Source organism: Mesitornis unicolor, unplaced genomic scaffold, assembly GCF_000695765.1.
Source record: "Mesitornis unicolor isolate BGI_N332 unplaced genomic scaffold, ASM69576v1 scaffold38949, whole genome shotgun sequence".
NCBI classification, from domain to species: domain Eukaryota; kingdom Metazoa; phylum Chordata; class Aves; order Mesitornithiformes; family Mesitornithidae; genus Mesitornis; species Mesitornis unicolor.
In genome coordinates, this window is record NW_010207295.1 from 459 (window position 1) to 11,839 (window position 11,381).

At 37.0% G+C, this 11,381-nt stretch overlaps 2 protein-coding genes across 2 annotated transcripts in view; one reads left to right on the top strand and one right to left on the bottom strand.

Annotated features, from left to right (window-relative positions):
• Positions 1-249: 249 nt before the first annotated feature.
• On the top strand, positions 250-4,212 carry TRAPPC6B (trafficking protein particle complex 6B; the record flags this gene model as incomplete). Its single annotated transcript, XM_010192081.1, has 4 exons — positions 250-416; positions 2,205-2,288; positions 3,322-3,415; positions 4,036-4,212. Coding segments are annotated over 4 exons (377 nt in total), but the record flags the coding sequence as incomplete, so codon positions are not given.
• Positions 4,213-6,263: 2,051 nt separating this feature from the next.
• The window catches only part of GEMIN2 (gem (nuclear organelle) associated protein 2), a 6,778-nt gene continuing 1,660 nt past the window's right edge, over positions 6,264-11,381 (bottom strand). Inside the window, exons 3-9 of the mRNA XM_010192080.1 lie at positions 10,604-10,663; positions 10,328-10,438; positions 9,667-9,711; positions 8,878-8,946; positions 7,468-7,578; positions 7,191-7,249; positions 6,264-6,864 (exon numbers count right to left, since the gene is read on the bottom strand). Coding sequence (XP_010190382.1) covers positions 6,825-6,864; positions 7,191-7,249; positions 7,468-7,578; positions 8,878-8,946; positions 9,667-9,711; positions 10,328-10,438; positions 10,604-10,606 — 438 coding nt within the window. The 5' untranslated portion in view covers positions 10,607-10,663 and the 3' untranslated portion in view covers positions 6,264-6,824. The remainder of the gene's footprint in view (positions 6,865-7,190; positions 7,250-7,467; positions 7,579-8,877; positions 8,947-9,666; positions 9,712-10,327; positions 10,439-10,603; positions 10,664-11,381) is intronic.

Genomic DNA, 11,381 nt, shown 5'->3' on the forward strand with positions numbered 1-11,381 from the left:
AGTTGAGGTATACAGTTACTTTTAATACGTCCGATCCTTTTTAATTGCACTTTCTGGAGACCTACTTGTGCGTGTTTGTGCATTCTGGCACGTTTCGTAATTTCTGATTTCTTTCCTAAATGTAATTTTATGATTAGTTACTCCTGGATTTTGTTTTTCTAAAGCACTGTCAGTTCCTAAAACAAAAAGTTACAGAAAAGTAATGTCACATAGTACCACATTTTGCATTTTCCTTTTCTGTTTGAACAGCCAAGTTGTGCATAGCTTCATTATTGATATATTTCTCACTGACCTCTAGGTTTACGAAAGATACTGCCAGGTTCAAGGATGAATTGGATATCATGAAGTTCATTTGCAAAGATTTTTGGACAACTGTATTCAAGAAACAAATAGATAACCTAAGGACCAATCATCAGGTACTAATGCTGTGCTATAAGATTTAACTTACATCAGTAACACTGTTTTGAGTTACTAGTGCATTTTTTGTCTTGGTCTAGAATTAATTATCTGATCAGACATGCAAAATATTCTTTGTTTACATGTTTCATTAAAAACCAGGTTTCTAAGGCTTATGTTAGCATGTGGTTTCAGAGTACAGTTTGGTCATTGCTTGTGATGTCTTTATTGCCACCCTTTGTGAAAAAGTAAATGCTTTGAATTTCATATGCCATGTTGTGGAGTTGCAAACTGCCGGTACAGTAACAGTTACAGTTAATTAACACTTAAACAGGAACTCTTTTATGTATCTCTCAGTAAATTTTAGTAGAAAACTAGTGTGAGATGGTGATGTTGCTGACTTAACATGTATTTAAATAGAACGGCTGCCTTGAAGTAATTTTTTATTTTGAGGAATATTAACAGTTTTCAGTAGTTGAGACATCAGAGAAGGCTGAGGGGAGACCTCATCACCACCTACAACTACCTCAAGGGAGGTTGTAGAGAGGTGGGTGCTGGTCTCTTCTCCCAGGTGATGGGGGATAGAACAAGGGGAAACGGCACCAAGCTGTGCCAAGGGAGGTTCAGGTTAGAGATAAGGAGGAAGTTCTTTACTGAGAGGGTCGTCAGAAGCTGGAACAGGCTGCCCAGGGAGGTGGTGGAGTCACCATCCCTGGATGTATTTAAAGAGCAGGTAGACGAGGTACTTAAGGATATGGTTTAGGGGGTAGACAGGAACGGTTGGACGTGATGACCTCAGAGGGCTTTTCCAACCGAGCGATTCTGTGATTCTGTGATTTAGTTGTACCCTACTGAGCATACTTGTGTATGAAACAGCTGAAAAGCTTCCCAGAATTTGAATGGCGGTGACATTGGATTATATCTGTGTTCTTTACTGCATCAACAGATATGGTTCTTAAAGAAAGAACAAAATAATTTAAGGAGCCATTTTACTACAGCAAAAAAATCTTTCTTGTTTTGAATAACTTGGTTTTCTTACGGCCATTTTCCTGTTGTATCAAAGCAGGGACAAGAGAATTTGCACAAGGTTTGTACCAAATAAAATAGGTTTTATTTTTCAGTGAGCTGTTTATCAAGCAATAACGTTTACGAACAATAATTATATTAATTTTTTTTTTTTTACCTCAAAGCAAGCTGCAGGATTGAGCTTAGCACTCAGTTGTATATGCAGCCTTAATTTAATGTGAAGGGTTATGAAGTTTCAAAGTAGCAGAGTCATTATCAAAGAAATTAAAATTACTGTGTTCATACTTAATTTATTGAAATGCACATTGTAGCACGAAATTGTAATGTAGAAAACACTGGACTTTTAATCTGATCGCCTGCTCGTGCCTGTATCTCTACTAAAGATAATTCTTACTGAATCGGAGAATAAGAACAAACCAAATTAAGATTCGAATGTAAAAATCAGCATGTGCCTGGTACGTTAACAAAGACTGTCTAATATGGAGCTGTTGTTTCAGAGCACTGGGAGGACTTATCCAAGAAGAACGTAAATAAACATATTTTAGGATTAACTGATCATGTTATTTAGGCGTTTTGTTGTAAATTCACAGTTCATATCCTTCCTTTTGTTTTCATATTTCATGTAAGTAAACACTACAGTTTAAACTTAAATCACATTGCCTTAATCTCAATTTTTCTTTTTCAACCTGAGAACTTTTATGTTGTGTCTACAAATCAAATCCCTTCACATACAGTTGTGTGTTACTGGATACACTACTAAAAATGTCTTTTTTTTTTAACAGGGTATTTATGTCCTTCAAGACAATAAATTTCGTCTCCTGACACAAATGTCTGCAGGAAAGCAGTATTTAGAACATGCACCAAAGGTACACTTCAGTTTTACCCTTGGGATCAACCACTGTGATTTGAATTACCTTGTTCTATTAATAGTATCTTTAAGTTTTGTAATTGTATGGATACAGACTCTCCAAAAGAGCAGCCAAAATCTGGTCTCTAAAACCTGTTTTGTAGAAATGCACCTTGTTTCAGATCAGTGGATTTGATTTATGGTTCAAGAAAAATGGTGGTGAAACGTGCAGTTGTCATGTTTGGGTTACTTGATGGTAGGAGCTGGTCTGGCACTGTCTGCCACTATCAAACAAATCTTTCCTTTTTTTTTTTGAAAACATGTGCTCTCAGGAGCTTTTTTAAAATTTCCAGAACATAGGTGGAAGATTATCTTTGTTAGCTTGAACAAGCTTCGGAGATGATATGAACATTCAGAAAGATATTCCACCAATTAAAAATAGTTTCTAGTATAGTTGCCGAGTCAGAGTTTAGGTAAGTACAGCCAGTCAAAATTAAAAGCACTTTGGTTCAGGTGGGTGTAAGAAACGAGGCATTCAGTTCCATTTTATGATTTCTTAATTCTGGATCTTCTCAGTCATCACAGACTACTATCCTTGGGCTCCTTTTTGGTGTTTGGTTCGATGTTTCTTCTGTTTTGCAGCATATATTCTGAATACCTGCAGGCATCTTTAGCCCTTGTATTCTTAGATGCAGCCTATCCAGGAATGCTGTCTTGGACTGTTTCTCCTTCATTGGCTTTAATACTGGTCGCTAAGTCTTGGGAATAGTTGTTTTAAGGATACTAAGTTCCTACAGGTTTAATGGAAATAAGTAGTAACAAGTGACTCGAGATAGCACCTCTAACAAGAGAAATCTGTATTGCGAGCTCCACTGTACTAGATATTGAAATTCCCATGTATTAGGGACATGACAAGGTCTCTCAGTCACAGTAACAAAACCCCCATAATTTTATGTGTCCAAGTGTTAAGTCTTGCTCTTGAGTACTTAGTTTCAGTCTCTAGCAACAAGCTTCACCCTTGACTCTTACTTAAAGTGCATCTTTATATTTAGTATTTAGCATTTACCTGTGGACTAATCAGAGGAGGCCTATCGAATTTGGGAATAAAGAGTATTGTAACAGCTGAAGTTTCATCAATGCCTGCATGTAAGTAATTCTCAGAGTATTCAATTATTAGCTTACTTGGTAACTTTAGTGACTTCATCACTGTGTAAGCATTTATCAAGGTGGGATTAGTTTGAAGCTGCTGGGCCATAGAACTCAGTATGCACTTCAGGATATGGCTTGTCTCGAAATGCTTTAGTATTCAGAGAGTACTGACAGGGTGAACCTCTGTGCTATTGAGTGGAAAGTAAAATTAAAAAGTTGTATTTACGTTTGAAAGCATCAAATGCATAAAGATGTTTGTCCAGAAGGTTATTTGAACAAATGAAGATAAAAACACCTCAATAACTGCTCTTTCTTTACAGAAGCCATTAAGAAAGTTAGTAAGTGAAGTCTGTTGTAACTACCCAAGCTACTGAAGATGGGTTAAAAAACTTGCACAGGCATTGCACAGATTTTAAATTTAGCTGACAAAACTGTTACGATGTGGGGTCAACTTAAAGGAAAAAAAAAGCAAAAAAAAAAAAAAGCAGTTCAGTTGGAGTTAAATTTCAGTGCTAAATGTAAATAAGGGCTAGATTGTTCACAGTTAAACCAATGATTACTTGGAAAAATAACCCTAATGGTGCTGCTTTGACCTTGACTTTGCCTTTTCTTTGCAGGTAAATTTCAGGTGATGATACAGAAGATGTAGAGCACGTTCAAATTGGGTATCTACTTTAAAAATCCTTTGTGTGTGGACTCGGTATCTTGGTTCAGCTTTGTGTGTAGCTTGTAAATTATCGCAATGTGCAGCACGATTCCAAAATGTATAATAAATATTCATCAAAATAACTTAACACTATCCTTGTGTCTTGGTATGAAATTTATTCTATGCCAAGGTGTTAATGTCTATAAAGCTGCCTGCTCAAAAGTTTTCAACAAAAGATTTCAACTACCAAAACAGCACATGTAGAAGACCAGAGGCCTGTTTTCAGAAGAGAGTAAAAACCTGAGCAAGACTAAATTGGAGTAGGGAACTAATGTGTTTTCTGTCACCTAACATGATGCCAAAATGCTGCCTTGCCTTATTCACTCTGAACTGTGAGGCAGCAATTGCTTTTGTATTATTCTGAGGAAGCCGTTATCACATGAACCAAGTGTCTTCATTAAAGGTGTTACACTGGAGGTTTAGTTCCTTTGTAGGAATGATATGGGGCAGTAGAAAAAACCCCTTGTTTTTACATAGTTAAATAGTATTTGCTACCTCCCTAAAATTAGCAGCTGGTTTTGTTTACGTCAGCTGAGGAAATTTGTTTCAGCGTGTTGTGCCTAAGTTCACTATTAACATAGTTGGTTTTGATTGCTAGCTGCAACTCACTTCTGTAATGAGGGTATGCAGGAAGATGATTAGCCCTGCAAGAAGCTATAAAGGCATCACCAAGACTTGTGAGGACAGTGGGTTTTGGTAGATACTACTTGTTACCAGAGTTGCATAACAATACATACCTTGCTGTAGGTAAGCATGAAAACATCTTGTTAAAACTTTTAATGAATTTTGCTGTCAGACTTTTCTTTTGGGAGGTTCAGGCCTTACACTTTCAAATGAATCACAGTAGAAGCTTATGGTGTTTATTCAGAAGTGTGAGAATGAGTAGTGATAGTGACTTAATGCAGGCTAACTAGAAAAGCTGACGTGTTTTAAGTAGCACCTTTGATTGCTGTAACTACCTTCTGTGTTGGGAGAAGTGTATGCTGTCCAGCTGCATGGTGGGCAAGAACAGTAAAAGTTGTTCTTCTCCAAGGTCCGAAGTTTGTAATGGAGCAAGCTTCTTCTAGACAGCTGTTACAAGCTGGCAAGCTATGAATTATAAATACGATAATTGGGTTTATTATACTTGAGCTCAAGAAGTGACCAAATTCTGATGTTTTCAGGCATTGTGAATGCTCGTTGTAGCTGAGTAACTTGAGTTACAGGAAACATCTGGAGCAGAACTTGAACTAGCAGCATGCTGTCCTGCTCTTTATAGAACTGGCAAAGAAGAAAGTAACTATAGTAGTGTGGTACTTGGTGGGGATCTGCTGTTCAACTGAAAACACTGGAGTCTTATCTTGGGAGGTTATAGGAAGGCCATGGTTGTCCACCTTAGTAACTCAGATTTCTTTGAAATTATAGGGTTCCAGCATTAGCTAACTAGTTAGGTAATTGATGCTGAGTGCATTTCACGGGTTCTCCAGTTGCCAACTCATTCTGCTTTTAACGTGCTGAAAATGTTAGTAAAGAGACTAGAAATAACTTGCACTGTGTATCTCATGGATGGATATTTTGATTTCATCACATTTAAGGTATCTGCAGTGTGGTAGACACTCAGTATCAACATACAGAACCTTCTGTTACTTGCATCTCCAGAATTAAAACTCTAGTAGTTATTGTAATTCACTTTGATTTTTCACTGGATAGTTAAGACTACGGTTCCAGATGCAAAAGTCCCAATCACTCAAAGACACACTAAAAGTTTATCAATAACTGGTTGTGCTTTGTGATTTTTTTTTTAATAGTGAGGGACTTAAATTCTATGATTTATAGAAAGCAGATGTCAGTTAATACTGTATCAATTTGCTGCTATCATCAGAATTTATAGTGTGGATTTTTAATTGTTGAAGATAATTGGAACCAGAGGGAGTCATGTACGTACCAAGTGGATGCTATTACTCTTGGCAAAGCACTCCATGTTAAATATATAAATAGGTGAGCTAATGTATTTGTCAAAATACCATACAGGAAATAAATTTGTTCATTTAATAAATACTTCTATTAAAAGCACTGAATACAGCTGTGTAGTTTTCATTGGTTTCTGCAACTTTAACTAAAAACCAGTAAACATTACTGCTTCCCGAGTAGTAATACATTTTACTAAAATTGTTTCAGTAACTTTCTGGCTGTAGTTGAATTGTTTATCAATGCTTAAGCTCAGGAACCAAAGCTTGAAAAAAACCTCTTCAGTCCTAGCTGTGTAGATTTCTATAGTGAGACTGCTGTTAAATACTGTGAAGAATGAGAAAAGCCACAGTGTTTAAGAACACTCTTTAAAAGACTTGTTTTATTAAAAAACCCTCAATAGGTGTGTGTTAGATAAAGAACAGTAATTTGTAACGTAACCTTTTCTTCACCTGATAGCAGTGTCCGTAGGATTACTCAGATGGTAGAAATTTCTAACCAAGAATGTAGAGACAGTAGCTTGAGAGATGCCAGAACTTCATCAGTCATTTGATGATGATGATACAGGAGACATTGACAATAATCCTAAAGCTCAGCTTACATTATCCATAGCTGTCCCCAATGCATTATCTTGAGGGTATTCTGAAAGGGCTGTAAGTACTTCAGGTCTGAACAGTGTTGTGTCTTGCTGTTAACTCCGATAATGCTGTTTGTAATATGGCAACACAAAGTCCTTGATATTCTCAGAACAGTCTAGGAAGGCTCATCAGCCAAGTCACGTTGATCAAAGTACCTAGTGGAGAAAGTGGAATGCGGTAAGAAACTTCTAATTCAGCACAGTCCTTACTTTGTTCGGACCAAAGCCCTTGCTTCCTAGCTCTTCCTTTAGTATTCCTATCATATTTATAGCTTTGCAGTTCAGGGGGCTCATCTGAGGAAACCAATAAGCTTATTTTACTCTTAGGTTTATCTTGAGTCCTCCTAGCTAAGTATGTTTAGTACATATGCCCAGGGTACTTTAATTGACTTCCACTTTAAAAGAATCTAGGTTAGGACAAGAGTAAGTGCACATTTATTCTGGACATACTTTATTGTTATAGGTAATGTAAACTGCATTACCTGCTAACTAAGCAGATTAGCAAGTTCAGAGCCGATATCTGTTCTTCATTCCTGTTCTCCTGAAAGAGAAATAAACATTAGAACAGTTCTCTTGTTTTCTGTGTCAAATAGAAAAGCTGTTACGTGCTGTGTTACGTGCTTGGAGTTTTCCTTTCATTCTTCAGCAAAATTAGGACATGAAAAATTATTTACCAAGACTTCAAGAACTGAAAAACCATCCTCCTAATAATTTGCCAAGTTCAGCAAGACCTCTGCACAATGCTAGGTTAAATCTCACCTCTAGTACTCTGACTTCTGAGCATCGTCTTGCCAGCTGTCGAATAAGGGAGTGAGCTTCAGGTAGCAAAGGTTTCTCAAGGCATGCCAACAGTGCATAGAGCCATCTACCCTGCATGGATTCAAATAAAGTTTTAATTACGAACATTTCCTTGAAGTTTCGTGTAGTTACTGCTATATGGAGCAGGCCTGAAGCCTAGGTCTCAAAACAAAATTGCATTTGAGTGCCACTGCCAGAATTGAAAAGTTTGAAAGCCAAATCAGACACTACACAGTAGAATTTTTTGCCTCTAGGTAAGCTTCGTGAGAACAGTGCTCCTGGATTTCCTGATAATTTTTTTGAATACTGGCCAAGGTTTAAGTTAATACAGTTTACACCATTAAAGCCTGAGGGAAGGATTATTTTAATAATAGCTAAAAATTATCACTTAGCTGTTAATTTTGAACTTCACAAACTGTGGAGAAACATTCCTGAAGAGCGAATGTATCAAGTCAGGTCTTTGTGGAATGAATATTGTTAAATCAGGTTTAAGATGTGCATCACAGTGAAAACGCATCCTTTGCATTTTACTTCACTGAATTCTACTGCATTCTTACAAACATAACTCCTGCTACCAGTCTTAACTTCCTGATTTAATTCCAGTGTCTAGCAGCTTTAATTGCAGGAGTAAACTAAAAGTCAGTGCACACATCCTCTGCAGAATTTTGGTTAATAAGAAAACAGTCCTACAGAAAAGGACAGAATGTGAAAGGCCTTTAAGTGACTCAAAAAATAGTGAAACTGTGTTTAGTATTATGGAAATAATTTTTCGTTACTCTTTTGCTTCGTGGTACTGAATGAGATGAGATCCATCTACCAAGGTCTTCTGTCAGTCTGGTTGTGGCCAAATGTACCCTGTCAGTCAGGATTTATTAGGTTGGATTTGTCACTGCACTAATGCAGCTAAGCTTTCTGGTCAGTGCTGCATGTGGAAAGACTAAACGTGACTTCTGCCAGCACGCTGCCATGTACCTTCAAACTAAAATGAAGGTGTCACTACATAGAGCGTGCATCACCCTGACGGCGTGAACTGGTCAGAACCAAAGCTGCTGTAGTCTGACCCTCTTCTCTCCCCAGTGCTGATGCTCATCTAATTTTGCAGATTAAGCTACTGTGGGGAGCAATAAAAAGAGGCAGGGGTTTTGGCAGTCCATGATAGATCCATGCCTGTTATGTTTTGTAATTAGCTTTCCAAAAAGTTCTGTGAATACTTATTTTACTATTTAATCAAGTAAGTTTTGAAAGTAACTGAAAGATCCATGCATCTAGAGAACTCTTTAGAGATGAAAATAATTTCACAGAAAGCTATGAACAGTTTGTCCCTTGTTTAATGCATTCATGTGCAAGTAGTTAGAATAAATTAAAAATTACCAGTTCTGGAGTAAATGTTTTCTCTCCAAACCAGCTTATCAGGTATTCTAAGACACTGGTTACTGTTGCCTTCAAAAGAGGAACAGAAAGAGACAATACAATGGCTGCAACATTTTCTTTTTGCTGTCCATCTACCCAAAGGATATTATAAAAAAGCAATGTGATTGTTTTAAAAATACACATTATGTATTTCTACTCCACTGTGATTCTATATGGTATTTAATCCAGATTGAGGTTAATTGTAAGTGAAAATTAAGCATTAAAGCATATAGTATAACTTTTTATAAAAGGAAGTCATTCTCTGTGTTAACAAAAAGTTATGGATAAGTTGCTACAGTTTAGGAAAGAGGCATTACACCAGCTGGTGGTTTCTGTATAGAGGTGACTAGCAGGAAACACAGCAGTAAAGGAAAGTAAGTGTGATTCTACTGGCCTTGAAATGTTTCAAGTATTCACAATCAAGTTGAAGAACTGTACTTAGAACACTCAAAGAGAAATCTTAAAATACTGTCAAGCACCTAATGGGGCACTCAGTGAAAATCCACTCATTACAATGTTCAGTAAAGAAAGCACAAGGACAAAATACTAGAACTAGTGATATATGTTTACTAGTACAGTTGCGTGTAGCTGAAGGTGAGATAATCATTGTGTTTTAAGTGCACAATGAATAGCAGTTCAAATAAACAATTGCCTACTCTAGCACAGAAAAATAGGGAAGACTTCTGCAACAGATACAATCTGAGAATGATTTATGCAATGTCACTATGCAATTTTAAGAGGTAGGGTTACCTGGTTCATCCTGCTCACAATACTTAGCAAAGGTGGAAAGCCCACCTGAAATAAATAAAAAACCACAAACACAAGTCGAAAAGTGCAGACACATTACCATAAACATTTTTGTTCTAACTGAGAACATACTAACATTTTATTGTGATGCTTAGACATTTGTAGTGATTTGAAACTTGTTCTGAGCTTTGAAATCAATTAAAAAAAGTCTTCAAGCAAGTTAAAGATACGGTTCAGCCAAATTTGGTATCAAAGAACCTTGCTTTTACTGTTATTTATTAAAGTTTGTTGGTTTTTTTCCAAAATGATGCCAGGAAGGGTATGTTTGTAGGATAACATGTCTGAGGCAAGGAACCACGGATCACCATTCAACGCAACACGAAAGCAGACTATGCAGAAAGCTTTCCAGTCAGTTCAGGGAACAACAAAGCAGTGTTCTTCAGTTGATAACAAATGAGGACACTCCTGAAGTCTTTGACTGAAGGGACAGACTTGCTCTCTGCTTCACTCAGTTTCCACTTAGAAGGGAACAAAAATAGGACTTTCTGTGCTCACCAGAGAGCCTACTTTCTACTTAGCACAAGGAGTAATAAACAGTAGGACTGTTTCTGGCAGTTATTCTTCAAAACAGTAGCTGAAAATTGGATAGAAGTCCTATACTCACCTTTATGTAATCAATTCCTAGATTTTCATTATCAGATGGTGCATCTATTTCTGAGTATACTCTTTCACCCAGGCAGAACTTCTTCCAGCCTTCTTCATCCTCTGATTTTGGCTGAAGTAAACACGAACAAATGGAAACTGTGAAATACTGCTATCTTGAAGCCACAAGATAGACCTGATAATATGCACAAGTTGTTGCATTAAACTGTTAATCGAGATTAAGCACTGATTTTATGACTGGAAAAAACACCACAGCACTGTTATGAATTCCACTTACCATAGTGACATTGCTGTCCAAATGTTGTGACTGCCAGTGATTTCTGTGCTTGTTCAAGCTCTGAGTAATAAAAACAAAGCCACATCACAGTTTAACTTTGCAATTATTTTATCCTAGGCATAATTGGTCTTAATTTTCTTAGTATTTATAAAAACTACATTTTATGATGTTCTGTAGATCAGTAGAGGCATAACTGGCCAAATATCTCCCATGCCTCTTCGTATAAAATGGACTAAGTTGCCCATGCTGGGTTTTTGGAAGTAATAATAACAGCTGAATGAGTTTTCAAGTATACTACATAAAGGCTTAAGTTGAGATAGTAAGTGTTAATAGTTTTCTAGACTTTTCTTGGTGTTAGCTGTAATAGAAGTTTTTCCTCCAATCCACTGATCGTAGCAGTAGTAATTACCACTAAGAATGGTGTAAGTAACAGTAGGTGATGCACAGTACTGGGGTCGTAAATGATCTTTCCTTATATCTTTATTATGCTTTGCATTTCACCCTCTCTGAACTGTGGCTAGATGGGGAGAGACTGCTCAATTCTCCATTTTTGTTCTGTTATTTAAGAGCGAGGTGCAAATACGGTAGGAAAGATTTAAATCTGTGGCAACACTCTGACTGTACAAATGTATTTTACCAAATCAGTATTTCTCCTCATAATGAGTGCCAGCACTGTCAAAGAGCATAGAACACACTGTCCATTTAGGATATGTGAATCCCCTGGTGGGTTAGAATCCACTTGTTCTTCTATTTAGGTTGGGTCTTACAGACCATTCCT